General features: G+C 37.1%; 1 protein-coding gene across 3 annotated transcripts in view; it reads left to right on the forward strand.

Moving 5' to 3' along the window:
- Positions 1-23,159, forward strand: part of CDH7 (cadherin 7) — a 128,912-nt gene that overhangs the window by 41,414 nt on the left and 64,339 nt on the right. For all 3 annotated transcript variants that reach the window (XM_019729337.3, XM_074339865.2, XM_074339864.2), the window contains exons 3-5: positions 11,018-11,312; positions 15,263-15,382; positions 22,303-22,470. In XM_019729337.3, coding sequence (XP_019584896.1) covers positions 11,018-11,312; positions 15,263-15,382; positions 22,303-22,470 — 583 coding nt within the window. The remainder of the gene's footprint in view (positions 1-11,017; positions 11,313-15,262; positions 15,383-22,302; positions 22,471-23,159) is intronic.

Here is a 23,159-nt window from a genome sequence, read left to right on the forward strand (position 1 = left end):
TAGCTATCTACCCCAAAAATCTGAAAACATTTATACATAAAGAAATATGTGCTCCAATGTTCATTGCAGCTTTATTTATGGTGGCCAAGACATGGAAACAACCAAAGTGTCCTTCGATAGATGATTGGATAAGAAGATGTGGTATATCTCTCTGTGTGTGTGTGTGTGTGTGTGTGTGTGTGTATATATATATATATATATATATATATATATATATATATATATATATGAACACTATTTGGCCATAAAAAAAGATGAAAATACCATTTGCGACAACATGGAAGGATCTTGAGAATATAATGCTAAGCTAAATAAGTCAGACAGAAAAAGTCAATAACCATATGATTTCACTATGTGGGATATGTGGGATATAAAACTGAAAACAACAAAAGAGTAAGACAAACAAATGAAGATACAAAAGTTCATAGAGATAGACAATAGTTTAGGGGTTACCAGAGGATAAGGGGGGAAGGGTCTCTAGAAGAGTGTAAATGGGGTCTGATATATGGTGATGGAAAAGAAACTGACTCTGAGTGGTGAGCGCACAATGTGATATATAGATGGTGCATTACAGAACTGTACACCTGAAAGCTATGTAACTTTACTAACAATTGTCACCCCAATAAACTTAAAAAAAAATTATAGAATAGAATCTTACAAAATAAATCTCTGGGGTTTTCTGAGGATATATCATCTGAATATATTCTGCACTCCTGACATTCACAAGGTGGCATAATCACACAATTCCTATTTTTGATTTTATAAAATTGTTTAAACTAGGGCATTATGATGCACCTAACACTCAGCCCCAGTGTCTTTTGCAGTTCTTGGAATGGCCAGTCTATACTAGGAGTCTGCGTGGATATTTCCAGTTTCCCCGAGTGTATTTAGAGGGGATATAGAAAGAGTCGTCAGGAGAAAAGGGGCCTTTAAACCCCCGAGTTCGATTCATTTTGTAAATGAACAAACTAACGTCTGAGAAGGGCCTAACTGCCTTGGGTGGTCCAACATCTCAGCAGCATCTGTGGTACTAGCCCCATCTTGTCCTATGTCATGCTACTAATACAGATGGGAATTCGTTTTATTCTAAGAGCAATTGTGGATGTGCTGCCAGAAAGCTTCTCTTACTCATCTTGAGTCTCAGTTGGTGGATTAAATGGAGAGCACAGTGCTAGTGTCCGATGCCCATTTGAAAAGAAGGGACAAAGAGTCATACTATGACATACATGTGGCTGTTAAGAAAATCCTCAGAGAACTTACTGCATTTTTAATATGAGACAGAATTTCATCAGTTTAAAAGCCGAAGAGAATTTTGCAAAGATCGGTCTTATGCAGTGGCGTTACTCATCCTCCCTTGCTTGTCGGTTAGCGCTGGGAAGCGGCCGCCTCTCTCTAGATGGTGCTAGTGGAATCCTCCTGTTATGCCTGGTCAACCTGTAAAGAAAGACAGAGTCCAGGCCAGTCTCTCCCAGGAAAACCAAGGATGCCTCCCCAGAGTCCGCCAGAGGAGAGCGGTTGGAGGATATGTCACCCTTGTGTCAGCTAGTTATGGGCTTTGCTCTGTTGTTGCCCATCCCTTCCACCGTATTCTCTTTTATTTCTCCTTTTACTTCCTATAGATTTACTAATTTTGTTACACTTGGTTATGGGAACTTTGTAAATTAAATTTGTTGGGATGACATTGGGTAGTAAAATTATGTGGGTTTCAGGTGTACAATTATATAATCCATCATCTGTATATTGCGTTGTGTGCTCACCACCCAGAGTCACCAGTTCTTCACCCCCTTCCCCTGCTCTACCACCCCTCCCCCCTTACCCTCTAGGAACCACTAAACTGTTGTCCCAGTCTATGAGTTTTTGTTTGTCTTGTTCCTTTGTTGCTTTCCATTTTTTATCCCAGATATGAGTGAAGTCATATGGGTCTCGACTTTTTCTGTCTGACTTATGTCGCTTAGCATGATAATCTTAAGGTCCTTTATCCTTAGGGTATTAAACACTGTGGTCAAGATTGTCAGTAGCTGAAGGCAGGACATTGAAATTGCTGTGGTTGCAGTGGGAGCCAAGATGGCTCAGGGGTACTTTGTTCTCCTCATTTATTTCTAAATAATTTGCTTTAGAGAAGAAAACCGGTCTTGGTTTCTTCTTAGGTTCTCTGAGCCAGAATGTGGCATTTCTTTTTTATACCTACTATACAGAGGGTGCCAAAAAAAATGCACACATATTAAGAGATGTTATCTATGAATTACTTTTAGAAGTTGAATTACAGTAGCAATGTGTAGTATGATGTGTGCTCAAAAGATGGCGTTAATCAAATGAATGCTGGCGTCATTCATTGTATTACAATTTCAATAGTTTTATTTTCCTTTCTTAAAATGTGTATGCATTTTTTGTGCACCCTCTGTATTTTAGGTGAGACAGTTCCATAGCCCACGGAGGGTCCTGTCATGTGAAATGGGTTCTTGTTTCCATTTAGGAGGCTTTTGTGTGTTTTTTTGAGTTCATGCCAGACATTTTTTGAGGCATGTTTTTTAAATGTGTACCTTTCCAGCAAGTGATTGCCTACTCTCTGCAGACATGCTTGTTTTCTCTTTTTTTTTTAATCTAGTTGGTAAAGCTTTTTTTCCCCTTCTGTCTTTCAAAATGGTATCAGTAAAGTGGAAGCACATGTCCCTCAGCTTCTCTTCTAGTCTTTTCTTCTTTTAGGCCAGTGGTTCTTATGGTGGGTCTATAATGGCATGACCTGGAGAGCTTTTAAAATAGTAATAACAATAGTAATAATTAAAAAGCCTGGGACATAGACACATACTCTGTTTGAAGTAGTCTGTAGCAGGTCAGGGCATCATCCCACTTGAGTGAACACAGGACACTCGCCCTGCGCATGGAAAATACAGTGGAGAGGACATTTTGTGAGGAGAAATACATACAGATTTGGCCCCGGAGCTCACTGAGTTAAGGCCATTTTACTTCTTTCTCTTCCCAAAAGAAAAACACCACAGTGAATCCCCCTCATTCTTGTGACTGTTTCATTCACGGTGTGAAGATTCTCGTATTACAGCATTTGGGAGCCTCGGAAAAAATAAGAGTACAGCAGGTGTAGACTGAAGGAAACAAGCAGCACTCTGCCCGGGGTTATGTCTTTTATGAAGTTTGCCACCCTGCGGCTTCTTCCTCAGCCGCTGCTGCTTTTGATGTACAGGTACACATCTCACCGATTTTGTGAATGTGCCGTTCCCCTCCTGTGCCTCTGCAGGAGATATCCTGGCATGCAAGAGGACAGATGTATGCAGAGAGCCAAGCTCTGCCACTCATGACTTCCTGCGCCAGCTACCCCGGTGTATGTTGTAGGTCAAATCCACAGGAAACAGACTCTGAGACACGGATTTGCCCATAGGGAGGTTATTGGAGTGCCTTCTTGGAATCAACACTTGTGAGGGAGGGAGTGAGGAAGGGAGGGAGGATTGGGCGGGTAGGAGCTGGACTACAGTGCAGTTGCATCCTAGACTTTGGCCAACCTCTGGAGAGCTCTGGAGCTGGGATGGCTTTTTAGCGTTGTTCTAAATTAGGGGAGGAAGAGGTACTTGGAAGCCCTCCATCAGCTAGTTGCTGGATGTGGGATGGCAAAGTGGATCTCTCTACCCGTTTTGCCATTTGGCAAGTGTTGTCATTTTCTCACCCACATGTAGACTCCAAACTTTTATTTCCATGGTTGTAACTATTAACTATTTCTGTTTCTGAATGTGCAAGGCAAGGCAAGGCAATGCAGAAGACTTCGGGAACTGTTTTGCAAACACGTTAGGCTGTTGCCCTCTGCACCATTTTCCTGAGCTGCTTCTCTATAGTGCCACACAGAAAACATCTGTGCCAGTCATAAGGATGGCCTCTGCAGATTGTCCCAGGCCTCCGGGGGGGGGGGGGGGCAGTGACTTCCAGTTCCCCCCTCAAGTTAGGGCAGGAAAAGAGTTTTAGACTAATTGATGCCTACATGCTCTCAAAACAGTTTTCCTATAGGGCTTGTCACTGACCTGGGGCTTCTCAACTGATGTGTGCTGAACGGCCAAGCTTTTGTTGTTGTTGTTTATTCACAAGCTTACTTGTTTTTAGGAATACAGCACATACTCTGTTGTGACCTCCTCATGGTTTTATAACTACATAAAATAATGAAGTACTTTGATTAAGAAAAAATCCAATGCCTAGTTTTTCATTATTATTAATGGGTTCGACACACATATTAAATTCTTCTGCAAAATGAGTATGAAAGCCCTTCCTCTCAATTTCCATCTTATCTGGACCTGGAGAGATGGTACCCAGTTTTTGGACCATTCTTTGAGTAGCACTGCTCTAGCCTGTGGCGACATACATTTTTCTGCTCAACCTCTAACCTCTATTTAAAAAGCAAGATTAAAAGTTGCAAGCTTACCCTTTACGAGGGATTTGCTTTTTAACTGCCTCTGGTTCAATCCTTGGAGTTAAAACGAGTGAGATACTACACAGGACCCCCGAACTAGAGAGCATAAAGTACGCACAGTGCCGTTAGCCCACATGGCGTTTTGATCAGGAAGGAAGACTTTGACTCAAGACTGCTTAAGTTGTTTGAAAGTTTGGGAGGTGGCCTGGGGACAGCTACTGGAGAGGGGAGGAGATGAGTGCTGTGGGGTTTTCTTTAGAGAGGTGCATGCAGCTGTGTGGAACCGGGAATGCTTTCCTGAGTTGTCATCACTGGCTCCCTGATGGAGCCTCTTAATGGGGTGAGTGTAGCCAGCCATAGGCACAGATGTAGAACCTTTTCTAACAAAAGCACGTTTCCCCCCAAGGAATGCAGGTAATTCCATTGTACCACTATACGTGCCCTTGTACAAATGGGTACACAGTTACATTTTACAAAATACTTCCAAATGCATGACTTCCTTTTATCCCCGCTTCAGTGATCAAGGCCAGGTGTACATTTACAGATGCTGATCTGTAACAGATGGGTAAACTGGGACTTCCGGGCAAAAAGAGACAGGACCATAAGGAACAGAGTAGAGATTCAATAGCCGTACTTCTGGTTCCTTTGCATTGACCTAACAGTTGTACCACTCTGCTACTAAGTAAATGAACTAAGACCCCACAATTAATGTTTATCACCACTGAATTAATGTGAACTTTTTCTGAGAATAAAACCAATCTGAGTAGTCCCTCCTTTCTTTTTATTCATTGTTAGTTTTTGTGTGTTTTTTTTTAAAGATAAGTGATTTTCTTGGCAATTTGAACCTTACCTAAGCACTTCCCGATTTGTTTTTCCTATATTACTCTATGCATAATAATTAATACCTATACTTCTTAAACCATGCATCTCCATCAAAGAGGCTTTGTAAGTAAATTGTGTTCCATTACCCTGGACCACAATGATAATTATAAATTAGGAATACTTCAACCAGAAAAAAATGACTCATACCCTTGTTTTCATGTGTAATATTTCTTCAACAGCTTGATAATTACATGGTATCTGGTAGCATGTGAGAAATATCTCTTGAAAAGCATAATGAGAAAAGAAAACTTGCATGTAATGTATATACTCAGTTTTATGTCTGCCGATTATTGTTTCAATCTTCCCTTCATACTTGTGATTTTAACCTTGTAGAAGTTTAGTCAGAATAAACTGCAGTTCTGACAATCTGTAATATATTTTTAAACTTTAAAAATTGGGTATCTATAATAAGTAAACCCACAGTATAAAATTCACCTTAACAATCCTTTGCTAATATTCAGTATAAATTATTCTCAGATTTATTAACATGCTGCTCAAAGCAGCTTATGCATATTTTTTACTCAGACATCGTTACTCCATTTTTGTACACAGATGTAGTAGCAGTATAATCTTTTATTTATATAATAATGCATTTGGCATTTTTCTTATTTAAATGTTCATTACAAGGAAAAATTGAATGTAAAACTATAACTGTTACCGTCTTCATACATAGGTCAGTGTGGATCACAGAAGCTTTTTGCTTAGCTTTGTTTTTTTAGCATCAAAGTTTTCATGATAAACATTATCTCTTTCCCAATAGTTTCATCTTATGTCTAGATTTGTTCTTTTTTGTGACACAAAAATGTAGTGTTTTCAAGGCAAAAACATTAAAAAGTACAATCATCATGTTATAGTCATCTTTGAGTCACATTCTACTGTATCATCTCCAGTAGTTGCCACAAGTGTTCGCACAATTTCAAGTGTAGATGTTTTGGAATCTGTTTTATAGATGAGGAGACCAGGAGTCAGAGAGTGAAAACCAGATCATCACTAAGATCACCTAACAAGGAGAGTTTAAGATGTTTATGGACAGAAGAAAAGTTGATCAATATATTTAATTGATTGTTTTAACCTTAGTCTTTGCTAAATTGAAGAATAGTCTCCATTTTCAGAATTTTTATTTTTTTAAGCAGATTGGTTGAAAGTACTAGACCAGATAGTTTGATATCAGGGACTAGTTAAATACAGGTAAGAAAATTGTCAGAAATGCAGTGCATTGATTTGTTTTTGGTTTTGGACTTTGCAATCTTAAAGAAAAAATGGGGATAAAAAAATTAATCAAATACATGGAGATTCTGCCGTGCGAGCACATCCAAGGGTCTGTAAAACCCTCCTGGAGCATGTGTGCATGTGAGTGTGAGTTTGTGTTTGCGTTTCTCCATCCCCATGTGTACTACTGTGTAAGACCTAGGGAGACAGAGAAGAAGAAGAAAGCATGTCTGCCCCCATGGGTTCTGTCTCCTGGGGAGCAGAAGCGTGTAAATACCTAGATACTACAAAGTAATGTGCCAAGCATTACTGTGGGCATACAAAACATGGTATCTGCTCCATCTAGGCAGTTCAAGGCTTAGGGAGAACAAACTGGAGGAGATAGAGGATGTTTTGTTTTGTTTGTTTTGTTTTTGCCTAATGCTGTTAAAACTTCAAAGGATAGAAACTGAAATAAAACAAGCATGACTGTTTTACAAAGTGGATTATACACTGCTAAATTAAATTCAATAATCTGTTTACTAAGAATGTGGGCTACTGTGATAAAAAGAACCAGTTCTGAAGGAGTTTATACATTCAAGAAGGGGTTGGATATGAAAACAATGAAATCAGATTTTCAATATAAAACAGAATTAAATGCATTCTGTCATAGAAATTCAAACACCATGCCAGGGAAGAAAGCAGAAGGATTGTTAAGGCTTCAGTAAAAGGGAACTTGCGTTGAGCCATGTTGGGTGTTGATTGGTGGGCAGGATGATGACGGATGTGTTTTGGAAAGAATGGACATGCTTGCTGTATTCAGGCAGTGGTGGGCAGTCCACCTCTGGAGCACGGAGTGTACTCTGAGATGTGGGAAAGATTGGCCGGGGAGTTAGCCTACGGCCACTTGGCGCCCCATGCTTAGAATCTGGGGTTAAATCCATCGACAATGGGAAGCAGTTACATATATTTGATGAGCGGTGTGATGTAATTCAATGTACATATTAGGGAGATAATTTCTGACAAGCATTATGACAGCCTAGATTATATGAGTTATTAAAGGTGGAGGAAAACTGGAGAGTTTTATAATAGCCCAAGGGAAAGATTTTAAGATTCCAAATGAGGATTATTGTTCAGACAGACTGAAAAGGAAAGGTTGGTTGGTATGTTAGAGATAATGGGTGAGTAGTCGATCAAGCAGGGGAGGATGGAGCCACAATGCATTATTAAACAGGTTATATTTTAGGGTACCTATAAAATGTGCTTTGTTCTCCTGGCCTGCGCAGATTATGGAGAGTCCAGCACAGTTTGATATTTCTTCCATTCCTACCACACGCAGTGCTGGCATACTGGCGTATAGGATTCACGTAATGATTCTGTCTCCTTTGTTCCTTCACCTTATGAGCTAGACTCAGCTAAGGGGTCTGTGCTTCTCAGTGTGCTCCCTTGCAGTAATAACAATGATGATGCTGATTTAAATGTTTACTTCGGAGTCACAACAAATATTTTGAAAAGGGTTTAGGAACCCAGAGTTTTGCCTAGTGATTAATGAATTGAGATTTGTTGTTGCTGCTGTTTAGATGCATCACAAGATATTTACAAGGATATTTGCAAGTGAAATAGACATAACATCGTGAGTTTCCTCTGCCCCAAATAGAGTGCAAATATTTATTCTTGATTGTGTTTTTCAATTATTTTTTATTGGTTCATTTACCATGTTGTGGGACCTCAGAATTTTATTTTATTTTTTGCCCCGGCTGGAGGTTTTCACTGTGGAGAGTAGAACTTCTCCATTCTGTAATAGTCATTCACAAAGATTGTGTGTGCATACGTGTCTGTGTGTGAACAGGCCTACACAGACACACGTGTCAACTTACGAATACCATTCAGTAGTTCTCCACTTGCAGTGTTTACTGAGCATACTTTTTCAGAACAGAAGAAAAGTTTCACTAACAGCATGGGTTTCACTCCACCTAGTAATACTATTAGTATAGTGCACATAGTCTCGCAGATTACATGTCTGAATGTGTCTGATAATCATGTATCCATCACAATAGTTTGAAGTTGGGCATCCACTTTTAACTGCAGATGCTTACACTAACCCTTGCAAGGACGCTGAGCTTAGACTCACAGCGATTTTCTGCTTGTGAATTTGGGAAGTGATTACAAGCCTCGCGATGGGCCGAGCTGGGAGAAAAGTGTCAGTGATGGGAGGATCTTAAAATTCAAGGCTTCCTGAAACAGATGAGTGTGTGTGTGTGTGTGTGTGTGTGTGTGTGTGTGTGTGTGTTGGGATTTAGAAGAGAAGGAATCTGATCCTACATAACTGCTGATGCCATGAAAACAGAATCAGTTGATAGGAATTAGTTCAATGAATCATAAGGGCTATTTCTATACATGGGAGTCCCTAATGAGATTTAGAGATACAGCAAACCTCTGATTAAAGATGACCTGTGTATTACTTATGTATTTCTGTGGTCATCACATTGCAACATTTCACACCAGTGTCAGCAATAGCGTGCAGACACTCCTAAGCCATAGAGGCGCAGGTAAGGGTAAGGCGGGCTTAGGAGAGTGGCTGTGAGAAGTGTGTAAGGGAGGTGTTTGAAGGTTAGTGGCTTGAAAACAACTGTTTTCATCCATAGTCTGCCTTTGTCTCAGGACTCAAGCTTTTTGAACTGTTGAGGGTGGTAGAGTTCACTGCTGTTATGTAATTACCCTCTGGTAAGTCCTAAAATCTGTTGATAGATACCACTGGGGGCACTGAATTTCTTTAAGATTTGGGGAGTGATCAGGTGGGGGTGGGTTGCCTGTACCCGTCTCTCCCTGAGTTCTGCATGGCAGGTTTTGATGTTCGCACCTCATAGGACAGCAGCTCCTCTCCCAAAGGGAGGGTTGCATTGTAGGGAGTGGAGATGAGACTTTCCACTCGCCTCTGGCTTTCATAATCCTGGTGTAGCCACAGAGAGCTGACTGTGTGGCCTCAGACACAGAACTTAGCCTTTCTCTGCCTCAGTCTCCTCATCTGTTAATAGGGATAGTAAAGTGTGAGCCTGGGATGTGTTCCTGTGTAGAGAACATTAAGAATGTTGCCTGGCATATAGGAAGCACTCAGAAATTCAAACCATGATAATTCTCTGCTTTCTTCATCTTAAATTAGAAAGAGATACGTATGTACTAGTTCCTCTGAGAAGGACTTAATAAGTTAAGTAATTAATTCACTGTATTTCAAGAATGCACCTTCTCCCCCTGCTGGGAAACATGTAGCTCATCCATGCACTAGGTAATTCCTCACTGAACAGATCTAAACTATAACTTGTGCTCGAAATTCAGTTTTTTTATTATTTAGTCCTGACTAAAAACTACAGAAACTAAGGGATAAATCAGGTATGTAAGTATCCTGAGGCAGGGTATGAACACAGCTGTTCCAGTGCGGTGGAATTATCACTTACAGAAATCTGGTGCAAAAACACGCTGTCCTTCCCGGCTCCCACCGAAGGATGGCGACACATTGGGCACACACTTTCTGAAGCAGTTTCCCTATTTTATGTTTTTAGCCCCTTGTCTTTTAAAGAATGCAAACGTAATTCTGTAGGGTAGTGAAAAGCCCTGTCGTTTGGTAAATTGGGCTTTTGCATTCAAATTAATCGCAGTCCAGAATGATGGCCGTTCCAGGGGATGAAAGATTGTTGAAATGACAGATTGAGTCCTGTATTTCTCAGGTGATGAAGTTCAGGAAAATGTGTAATTATTTCTGAGTTTCCTAAGGTTCCTCTGTTCAACATAATGTTCTGACATACAGAAGGGACAGTTCCAGATATGAAATGCAAATCAATACCGCTGCCCCCGCTGCTAGTGTCTGGGTTAATCATGCAAATTGAATACAGTTCTTGGTATTTCGAGAAAGGTTTTCGTTGAAGTCTCAGGCACATATTAGTTTAAAATTCCTACTTCAGAGAGCAGTGTAATTTTTTCCAGCTTTACATTTTAAAATATAGGACAGGATTTGGAGACTAATTTCGTGATGGACATCCATCCATACTAGATAATTATGAAAACGAGTGAGAGTAGGTGCGTGAGGGAAGGGTATCCTTACGAATGTGATGATTTCTAAGCACATTACATACTACGTTAGATCTAAATTTGCAAATATTCTATAGCAAGGCCCTTTGCTTGGGGTAAGATCAAATCAACCACTTATATGTGCTTACTGAATGTCTGCTCTGCTCAAAGAAGACGGCCCAAACTGGCAAGGACAGACCAAATCAAATATAACACCACAACAAGTTCCTAACTTTGGGAATGATTTAAAATACCTTTGGAGATGAGACTGTTTACAGGAAGAAATGAAATTGTCTTGCTCACCAGTGCAAGCTGACACATTCTAATAGACTTTCTGCTGTGCGCACTAAGCTGCAGCTTATCTTCCCAAGAACAATACAATTTTGCGCACTGCTGCGTGACCTAAGAATTATTTTGATGTATCTCCATATCACTGACCCTCTTGTAAGTTAATCTCATCTCACATGAATTTTTCACCAGCTTCACTCTGATGTTGATAAAGGAGATGGTTCCATCAAATACATCTTGTCAGGCGAAGGGGCAAGTTCCATTTTCATTATTGATGAGAACACGGGGGATATTCATGCCACCAAGAGGCTGGATCGTGAGGAACAGGCCTACTACACGCTCCGAGCCCAGGCGCTGGACAGGCTCACCAACAAGCCCGTAGAGCCCGAGTCGGAGTTTGTCATCAAGATCCAGGACATCAACGACAATGAACCCAAATTCCTGGACGGCCCGTACACCGCCGGGGTTCCCGAAATGTCTCCTGTGGGTAAGTCAGGAACACGCTGCTTTTGCGGTGTCTGATTTTGGGGGGTGGCATTAAAAATGTAATCATTGTATGTCCTGAAAAAAAAAAAAAATCACATAGTATTTGTGTAGCAATTGCCAGTTAGGCCGAGGGGAATGTTGGAGTTGTGTCAGCAGCCAGTACCCAAATCCTATTCTTCAACACGTTATTTAATTGTATGGAACAGTAGGAAAGACTTCCTTTCACACAGCTCTCTCATTTCCTCAGGAAATTACTTAGGTCTTGCCTTCCATTTTCAGTTTCATTTTTAAAAGTGATTCAAGTGACGCTTAAGAAGTTCAGGAAAAAAATCCTTCCCAACACAGACCTGTGATCTTTTACTTCTCTTGGTCCCGATAATAAGATGTGGTGATTCTATGCACATCTCTGTGGCCAGGTCATCGGTGTCTTAGCCAGCCGAGCATTTGGATCCACTGGGCTTCTTGTTGTAGAGCATTCTTGAAGCCACAAATGTCCATCCACATGCTACCACTAACCTTCTTGCACTGTCTCCAGAAACGTAAATGCATGAATCTTTATATCGAATTTATAATAATGGAAAAGTGATCCTCAGTTTGAGATATATAAAAAAGAAGGATGAGGGTTGTTTTGATCAAGGGTCCTTGGACATCGTCCCACTATTAAAAAAATAGAAAGTAAAGCACTTCTAATGTATACTTTGTATTAAACTACATTATACTCTTTTAAATCCCATGTATTCAGGTGACTTTGGAGTATTTTTCAGCCAAAATGTAATTTAAATACAGATGTTCTTATAAAACAATAAAATATTATGGGGCAGGAATAGAGACCAGTTGATTTATGTTTTTTGCCTGTTGATTTTAGTATTGAAAGAAGATGTTTATTTAAAATAATAATGGAACTTGTATTTTAACATGTAAAACTTTTATCCAGTGTGATTTGTTTTACTTGAAATAAAGGCCACTTCATTCATTCCAGCGTTCAGTCAACACATCTGCTATGTTGGGGAGTGGCCTCACAAAGATGTGTGTTGTGCGTGCCCTTTAGGGAGAGGGGTCAGGATTTAGTGACCCTAGATTTCTGTACCTATCAGATGGGAGAGGAAGAATGATATAGGGCACCGTGGCTCTTTCTGCTACAGAAATCCAAATGGAAAGTGAGCCAGAGGAATCACTGCTTGTGGTCAGGAGAAAATCAGCACCTCACACTAGTTCACTTCTTTGTAAGCGTCTCTTGGACCAAACAGGCTGTGGGCACTTTTGTCTGTAACACCCACAACTTCAGAATGCTCCTTGCTCTTGTTGCTTTATCACAGTAACAAACACAACAACCATGATGGTAGCAACAACTGGATTTTGGAGGTTTTGGGGAGGAGAGAAGGCACATTGTTCCTCCTGAAAGTAGGGGTGTTTAGAAAAACAGGACATTTTGAGGAGCCATTGAGCCATTCAGTTCAACTCACCATTCTCACGGGCATGGGCACTCTCCACGGGCTTGCTAAGTTTTCCTTTCCGACCTAGATTGGAGCAGTGCAAATCGGGTTAAGGCGATCTTCTTCTCTTAGGGGTCAAATGATGCCCTGCAGCTCTGGTTTCAGTGACACCATCCTGGTATCAAACAGCATGATTGTTATTCACACAAGTTCAATTCTTTTATTGATTTAAATCATTCCAATGGGTTCAGATATTTTAGAAAATGATTTTCAAACGTCTTCAAGTTTTACTTGACACCAATTGAGATTGCTGGCTTAATATCAACATTTGAACTAAGAACAATAAAGGTCTACATAAAATATATTACATGGATTCTTAGTGAGCCATAGTTTATCAAAGTATTGAATTCTAACCAAACTAGTTATAATAACCACTAAATAGTATGGTATATACAACACAAGCTTTCACTGCTGGGCTATTTTTTTTCTTTTTTACTTTTTTTATTAGCTTTGGGTGTACAAAGCAACATAATAGTTAGACATTTACATCCCTCACAAAGTGATAACCCCTTTCCCCCCAAGCTACTACCCCTCTGACGTCGTACATGACTGTTACAATTTCATTGACTATCTTCCTTATGCTATGCTCCACCTCTCTTGACTATATATATATATATATATATATATATATATATATATATATTCTTGTAGTTGACATACAATATTATTCTACTTCAGCTTCAGTTGTACAGAGCATTGGTCATGCATCTACACAGTCTGTGAAGTGATCCCCTTGATAAGTATGACAAAATATTCTGAGCCTTTAAATACAATTCGCTTACTCTACAGAGATTGCTTTCCTAAAAGTGAGTCTTTTTTTCATTACATGCTTACTAAGATTTAAAACACTCATAAGCCCTTAGGATTGCGTATCCATTGCCAGAAGAGCATAGATAAGCATGGGAAATTTTAAATTATTTGAGGACATATGTGTAAGTGCAGTAAATTAATCCGCACTTCAGAAAAACAGATAGTATTCACAACTAAATTTTCATCATTTTGTTTGTTTAAAGTTTTCAAATGAAGTAGGAAATCAGTACTTAAGCCTTTGACCAGAGTGGATATTGCTTTAAAGGTGGTGCATTATAGAGAATATAGAGAACATCAATGACATTGATTCTAAAATTCTTAAATCAAAATCTAATTCTTAAAATAATTTTCAAATATCCATCATTCATCACTTGGTCTTACCAGGTATCCACAAGGCACAATCATCACCTAAGTCTGTTAAAAAAAAAAAAAAAAAAAAAAAAAAAAAAAAAAATGAAAAAATGAAAAAAAACAAAAACAAAAAAACAAAAACAACAACAAAACAAAAACTCAAAAAACAAAAAACATAACAGCAAAATATCTTCACGATAAAAAAAAAAAAATGGTTCCATATATATTACTTCATAATTTCCACCCAAATATAAAACAAATGGAATTGGTAAGGGAAATCAGTGTGAAGAAGAGGATAGATTTATAACAAAATTGACATTAATGACTATTTTCGGCATTTAGAGATCTATATGGGACTATATTAAAAGTCATAGTAAAAAATGCAATATTCTCAAGAAATTATTAGAGCCAAACTTGAATCTTAGAAGAACACATTAAAGAGGGAACTTTTCCCATCCCCATCAAATAAGACATAAATTATAAAATAGCATGTGCTTAACAATATAAACTTAGCAAATGTGAGTATATAATATTTTAAAGATTATATTATAAATGGAAATAAGAAAGAACAGCACAATAAATACTTTCCATAGGGAATAAGTGAATATGTGATAAAATGAACTATATGACTTTCTATCATATGAAATGTAGTAAAACAACTATTGAATTATCAAAAATGGTCATGCTTTTCCTCTTTTGGGGGTTGGGTTTAAATTTTTATTTCATGCTTTTGCTTTAAACAATCAGTGGAAACAAATAAAAAATAAATAAAACTATTTGAAGAGATAGGGTAGCTAACTAATATCCAGTGAACAGGATTAATCCAATATTCTTTTTCCAATTAATGAAGTTTCAGTTTCTGTCTGGCTCTACTTAGCTACAATAGTAAGGTTCCCTCAATGATTTGGGTGTCAGGATGCTATTATTTCTCACGCTGCCTTCTGGATAGTAAATGAGACATATAGAGATTATTCTTGATAAAAACTTGTTACTTGACCCTAATGGATCAGATGCCGATAATTTGAGTCCCATCCAATTCTGAGTATATCCAAGTCCAACGTGCATCATCAATCCTATATTTTTGCCACCCTCTTTTCATACCCCTTAAATATTTCTGAGGACTTAATTAACACTTATTACCTTTTTGGTTTTGTGTTGTTGTTGTGTGTGTGCATGTATATTACATTTTCATGGGCCTTGAAGCAAAAATGCAAAATTAAAACCAGCCTTTTGTGAGTTCTTATGTTTTGTGGCATTTGGAAGTTTTTAATTCATTGGTTTCTGGGTTGGCCTGTAGGGACCTCCGTGGTACAAGTGACAGCAACGGATGCTGATGACCCTACTTACGGCAACAGCGCCCGAGTGGTCTACAGCATTCTGCAAGGGCAGCCATACTTCTCGGTGGAGCCCAAGACAGGTAAACACTGAATGCGATGCTCCTTGTAAAGCCATTATTTCTGTGTTGGCATATTAGTTATTCATTATTTTTACTTAATGCAGTTGGCACTGATACCATTTTTATGGTACTTCTCTCAATATGTGTATTATGGTAAGAAGTAGCATATTATTTACAGAGGCAATAGCACCTTACAAGAATATTTTATTATATTCATCGGTATTCCTACCTATAAAACATTTTATATTCAAAGCATTTCCACTGCTCTCTCCTGACTGTATTAAGAAAATGTTGATTATTCACCTTTAAGTTTTATTTTTGGTTTCTTTTCTTTAATGAATTCACATAGGACTTATACACAATCAAATTTAGTTCTCAAGCAGAAATCTCCGTGCCCTGCAGTAGAGTAGGTAGTAGGTTCAGCTTCTCCTTCCAGAGGCTGGTTTTCTTAGGGAAATTAGTTTAAACATAACAAACAGGATGATAAACTGCTAAATCAAAAATGAAATTAAATGACTATTCTTTTAATTTTAGGAGGAAAAAAAATGAGTTGTAAGACTGCCTGGATAGAATATGTAGTTGTTTGGCTCGATGTTGTATTTTGCTTTGAAGCTGAAATAGTTTACATTAAGTAAGAGTGTAATTTGGAGCACTGTTATCTTGGTTATCAGATGATATTTTATTGATTCTGGGTATCTTGCTCTGTGGGTGGGAAAGAGTGAGCTGGTGTGAAGATCGATGGGTGGGTGCCATGGATTTTCTTCATCACCGTGAACATCCAAAATTTCTCTATAATTTAATAATTTTGCCTTTATCATGGAGAATTCTTCTTCAAGTAGCCATGTTTGTGATTTTGAATATTTAATAGTATCTATGATCCTAAATGAATACTTTAATGCAGTTTATTCTGTTTTTCATATTTAAAAAAAAATGGCAATATTAATTCGTTCTCAAATCCCTGTGGGGGATAAATATTTTAAATGTCTTTTGAGAATGACAGCTGTAATCATGCATGAACAGAGAAGTAAGTTTAATCCTAGTTCATCATTCATTAGACTGTTCGTAGAGACTACATCGCATATTCTACACCAGTACAGTGGTCGAGTTTGGAAGCTACCTGAAAAGTCTAGTAGAGAAGAAATAGTTCTGATTAAGCAAGTATTGAAGGAGAAGTAAATGAAAGTATTCGATCTGTGATATGAATCCTGTGAATGCAGGTGTGTGTGTGAGGTTGATTTGATGATAGATCTGGGGAACCTAAATTCAGACACCTACCCAATTCCCTGATATATCTACTCTTCACAGCCTCAAAAGACATTGACAAATGTCTAACAATTTGCTCACAAATGATATACTCCTGTGTTGTATAACCTGTCTAAAAATAACCTGCACTAATTCTGAAGGTTAAATATTTTGCTATTAATGACTGTCTTGTGATTTCAGCTTTGTTGTAAGATAAATTTCCAGAAGCCCTGTGTACGTAAGACCTACCTGATTAATTAACAGGGCAATGAACTATTGCATAGGATCATATCATTAGTCCTTCAAACTTAATTTAATTTCAGATTCTCAAGGATCGTGTATTACAAGGGATGGATAAAGTTTAATTTTGTGTTGGTTAGAGTTTTTAGTGCTGTAATCATTGGAACTTCTCTTTCTATAGTCATTAATGCAGAGATATTCTGGGGGTTTCTGTCCTCTCTGCTAATTCATAATGTGGAGAATGCACTTTAAAAAAAAAATGTATTTTTCTAACAAAAATGGAAAATTTTCGGACCTTAAGGGCATGAAGAGCTATAAATTAAATTTGAGTTAGGCTGCTTTACTTGGTGTCAGTATGATTCTTATCTATGTGAGAAGTAACTGTTTTCTTCATCCCATTATTTTCTTCACCTCTAAAGCTAAGGATTTTTGAGAAGAAAGTAAAACTTTTGACATACACACAAAAAAATGCTGAAAATAAGCTAAATCAAGGCCCAGGAAATCACTGTGTACATTTCTATACATTTGTTTAGCTTTTAATTTCTTTTAATAAAGAGAATAAGATGAAATTTACTCTTCTTATTAAGAAGGATGATACTAATAATAACTATTACTGTTTATTAATCTCTTACCATTACCCTAGCATGGCTGAAGGCTCCAAGCCCATAGTCTGTCTGTAGCACTTACAGGCCAAATGGCCAGAGGGTTACAATGTTTTCTACCTTAATTTGTCCATCCATGAAACAAGAACGTGAGTCGCTGTAAAAACCAATGTTGATAATTTACTTCAAGAAGAAAATGGAAGGGCACTATAAACAAGGTGATGCACTGTTAAAAGGACTGCAAAGATTCCTATCACCTACATTCCCAGTGTCCCCCAATTTATTGAGAGACTGAGGATTATTGTAATGCATTCATCTATTCTGTAAACCTGCACACAAATAGATCTCGTATTTTTATCAATTTCATATGTGACTGGACTGGCTACATAATGTGCAGTTCAAAATGAAAATGCAGCCTTCTTGTTCTAACATTAGTAGGATTTCAAGAAGTCATCAGCATAGCAAGAAACCAAGCATGGGGCCAGCGTCACTGCACCAGTCACGAGGCCATGAAGCTGGCCCTGGGAAATGGCTTGAGTGTTAAATATCCCTTGTCATTTGAGGTTCTTTCATAAACATTGAGGCGCGACTACATGGTGCTTGCATTATCTATTGCATGTTTATTTGTTACCTCATAACCTTATGTAAGTAATATATTAGCTTGATACGAAAGTAATTGTGGTTTAAAAGGTTAAAAATAATTGCAAAAACTGCAATTACTTTTGCACCAACCTAACAAAGAGAGCTCTCTTTGCAAACATGCCCTCCACACTTGTGACATTTGGTGGCACAGGTCATGGTGTGGAGGACCTCACTCCTGTCGGGGTTTGCTGAGGATGTCCCCTCACAGATTACAGGACTGTCTTCCTCAGAAGCTTTATTTGATGCCAGCTCTGGAATTCTTTGATGTTCTAGGAGCTTCCATCTACTATTGTTTGCTCTTCTCTGTCTTTTTATGGTTCTGTTATATGCTTGACTTACAGGTAGAGAAACCGAATAATACAAGGCATAGACAGAAAATTTCGAAAGAAATGCAAATTATTGGAAGTGATGCACTTTGTAACTCTAATGTATATTGAACCCGCACAGCATGAATACACCCAGCCCTGTGTTACCTGGGTCATATGATTGCTTAGATTCCTGAGACTAATCCAGAGCTTGAGTTAACAGAATGCAGGCTCCAATGATTGCTTGGTTTCCTACACTGCGTTGCTACACATATAAATTCCCAGGAAGATTCTAGGGTAACAGAATATGCTAAAAAAAAAAAAAAAAAAAAAAAAAAAAAAAAGAAAAGAAAAGAAAAGATCAATGGCTGGTGGGGCATTAGAACATCATCTCAAAATTTATTTCCAGACTAAAAACCAGGCAGTTGTTGAATAATAACAGTGATAAATTTATGTTTCATATGTACAATACTTGTTTGTGAACACGGATTATAAATAAATGGAAAGTTCTGGGGTACTGGGTCAGATGAAAAATTATTGTTCAGAAAGGCTAAAATCCAAGCCAGTCTCTTTTGTAAAGAGCTACAGGATATATTCCTCTCATCATAAGTAGTTTAAAATTATTGATTATTGAAATTAAATATTGCTATCTTCCATAAAATTTCACAGAACTGTAGGGATCCAACAAGACAAGACTGGCCTTACCACTTCATTGCCACCCTGTTAATGTCTGTGTCTACATAATACAAAGCAAAATATAAATCAAATCCAACATATGCCTTTCTTTTCCAAATATAGACAGTTTATACTTGAGAGCGAAAAGCTAGCAAAAGTCATAGAACTGGAAATCTATTATTTTTGAATGTCCTTATTTAAATTCAGATCTCTCCCAATTATTTTATTCTTGTCAAAACTATGTTTAATATTTGAGGTATTTAGAAATTACCTTTGCCATCTGCATTACTTTGCAAACTTTGTCATGATTTTTGCTTTGAAAAGTGTTATTTATAGGATCACTTGTAAAGAGACAATTAGAGGTGTGAAAAATAAATCAGTAACTTTGACTGTCAGACTTCTCGCCCAATAATTCTATATTCCCTTTAAAAAAATAATGACAATAAACAAATCCATGAGAGGATGAGGCTGCAGTGTTTTCTTTGCTGATAGTTGAGAGGCTGTGGACCTCTCTCCATCATAATAAATGTGAAAGAATAAAAACTCAGATGTAATGACATTAGAAGGAAAATGAGAAATGAATAGAAATAAAAAATTACAATTGAATGAGTAGGACATTGTTTGAAAACATTAATATTTTGTCATCTAGATGAAATACTCTTCTTGGTCAGACATTTATGATAGTCGATGCTCAATTTATCAAAAAAGTATTACAAATAAATAAAGAATGATTAACATCTGGAAAAGAAGAAGAAAAAAGAAAAAGGTGGACATATATGTCCCAGAACTCTTAGACAAAGACTGTTTATGCTTGGTCATGGGTGTTAACTTAGGTCAGCACTCATTGTGTTATAATTGACAGAAGTATTGAAAAACAAACATGAAATAGTCATAGAATCATTATGGCTCTAGGAATATTTATATATCAAACAATTGTCAACAGAGTCAAATGGGTGTATGCTATGTTTCTTTTGATTTTCATAGTGATATTTCAAAAATTATAAGCGGTGTGTTGATAACCAAAAGAATTCAGTGAAGGAGTTAAAATGACCCTGCATTAACTGTGACTTTAGCAAGTGTCCAATACAGTAAATGTACTAGAATAAGTGATTGTTAAAACAAACACAGTCAGAATTGTGCACCTGAAGTCTATGTAATTTTACTAACAATTGTCACCCCCATAAATTTAATAATAAATAAAAAAAAAAAAAAACACAGTCTGCTCAAAGAAGTATAATTTAAACACTGAAAATGTTGATGTGTTATTGTTGGTGTGTGTGTTTGTGTGTATTTGATACCTAGTCCTCAGCTCTAAACAAACATATGGTTACTTAAGATAGTAGGAACCTATAATGCATTTTGGAATCTTAGGAACCAATGATAGTTTAAATTATTTTCAAACTACTGAAAAGCTTTTCTCATCTGTTTTCCATCCATAAAACAGTTATAGAATGACAGAATATTGTGAAGTATAGGGCAGGACGAGTATGGTATAACCCAGGCTAATAATTGAGCTGAAATATATAACACACACAGACCATTATGTGTCCACTGAAGAATCAGCCTTTAAACAATTTAAATTTAAAATTAAATTTAAAATGGTAAATTTGGAAGATATGAAATCATTTTTATGCTGAACATGAGGGAAAAAAGAATGTTTACCCCAATTTGCATATAATTATTTTCTTCCCAAATAATCATCCTCTATCAGTTTTGCCCCTGAAAAGTCCGTGAGATTAGAGTGCCTCTTCCTCAGTAAATCCTGACTTCCCCCTAAATGTTAGACTATCTTTAATAAAATAGATTAGACATTTTTCAAACTACAACAATAAACAAAAGGGACCTAGGTACATAGGTCAGGTGTCGACTTTGTTGGAAAAGATGAAAGTGCAAGAAATAATTAAATAGGACCTAGAATCCTTACATTAAATTAGTAAATATGGTCTCATATTGCTAGTTTCAATGTCTATATAAATCTAAATTAAATTAAATTAATACATTTTCTTAATATTATCTAGGTGTACATATACTAAGTATATTATGTATGTATATTATTTTGTATATTTACATATGACATAGGTAAACTAAAATCCATCCCATAATTAGATGTTATTGCATAATATGCTTACATATACCCTGCTTCCCCGAAAATAAGACCTCGCCAGACAATCAGCTCTAACGCATCTTTTGCAGCAAAAATTAATATAAGATGTGGTCTTATGTAACACCCGGTATTATATTATATTATATTATATTATATTATATTATATTATATTATATTATATTATATTATATTATATTAATTATAGTATACCTGGTCTTATAGTAAAATAAGACCAGGTCTTTTATCAATTTTTGCTCCAAAGGATGCGTTAGAGATGATTGTCTGCCTAGGTCTTAATTTGGGGGAAACACGGTAATTAACTTAGATAGTTATTAATATAAAATAATTAATTCACTGCAACAATGGTTATTGAGTTAAGTTTCTCCATCAAGCAACATGAAATTCTGAGATCAATTTTTGTCATACATCTCAATTCTTAACAGCTTTCAATATTAAATGCAATAGATTAGAAACGAACAACATTAAAACACACCAATATTTTTGTACTACTTGATTTGTTCATTTGTACTACCACAGTGATTCTCAACTTTAGTACTTTACCTCTGACCTTTAGGTTCAACGTTCAACCAGCATCATAACCACAGTTTGAATTGGTGTTTGCTTATTAAACATACACACCTCTCATTCTTTCCTTTCTAGAGCATTTGAATTATTTTGTTAAAAGACATAGTAGGGACCATAGCTGAAGGGGTTATGGGGATTTGACATCGCTGGGAATTCAGTTTCTGGAGAGGAGGGTTAAAGAGGAAAAGGAGAGCTTCATTGTCATATACTTGTAATGGTTACTACCCATTATTCTAGATAAGGAGCTCATTTTATTTATTTATAAGTTGGTATGCCTGAACCACGTTTCCATAAAAACGAAAGACAATTTTCTCTATCCAATATTAAGAAGTCCTGCCCTTCTGCAGTTCAGCATTTTCTGTGTTTTGTAATATTGTATATCAGTATCATATTCCTTTGGTCTTCCCTATGCATGAAAATTATTAAAAATAAACAAAACAACAAAAGGCAACATCTCAAGAGCAACTTGCTGCCTATGTCAGTGATCTTCACTAGTACGAGTTCAGTGGATCATGATGCCTTTTACTGGGATTTGAAATTTTACAGGAGTCATCAAGACCGCCCTCCCAAACATGGATAGAGAGGCTAAAGACCAGTATTTGCTTGTTATTCAGGCAAAGGATATGGTTGGTCAAAACGGAGGACTCTCAGGGACCACGTCAGTCACCGTGACCCTAACGGATGTCAACGATAACCCACCTCGCTTTCCACGAAGTAAGTAGCCATTTAGTTCAGTGTCACCAGTGCACTAGCTTTCCTTGCCAGTCTATAAAAATGTCTTTAAAACAGCATTTCTCCAGATTCTTCTCAAACATAATTATTGTACCCCATTCTCCCACAATTTTGTTCTATCAGGGGTATGATTTTAATTCAGAAATATAGAATAATAAAGCTACTGAAAATAAATAGAAACAATCATATCTTTGTATTATTTCTATCTTACATATAATATAGTTCTTTCATTCACATTATTTGAATACTCAACAATTATTACATTTCGTTATATGTTAATCTTTTTATTCTAACACATTTTTTTTTAACATTCTGTAAGTTACATGGTTGTTGCTGATTAGTAATATAACAATATGGCTTTATCTCTGAAGATCAAAATAGAAGTATACTGAATTTCTCATTTTTTATTCAAAACCCTTTTTAACCATTTTATGTATAATGAACATTCGTTTAGCAATTCTACCACATCTTTCTTGAGCAAACATTAAGTGTTTCAAAAGAAATCAATCTAAAAAACCTGAAAACTACATGCCCTCAACTTCATTTCTTTGACAAAAGTGACTTTTGACTAGGGTTTCTGGGAGGAATTCCCGCCCGTTCTTAGGAATTATTTTCGCTTTCCCGTTCTTGAATCCTAAGATATAAACTGTTTTCTGTTCTCCATGATGAAC

Source organism: Rhinolophus sinicus, chromosome 4 (assembly GCF_057876585.1).
Source record: "Rhinolophus sinicus isolate RSI-liver-muscle chromosome 4, RSI-T2T, whole genome shotgun sequence".
Lineage (NCBI taxonomy): Eukaryota > Metazoa > Chordata > Mammalia > Chiroptera > Rhinolophidae > Rhinolophus > Rhinolophus sinicus.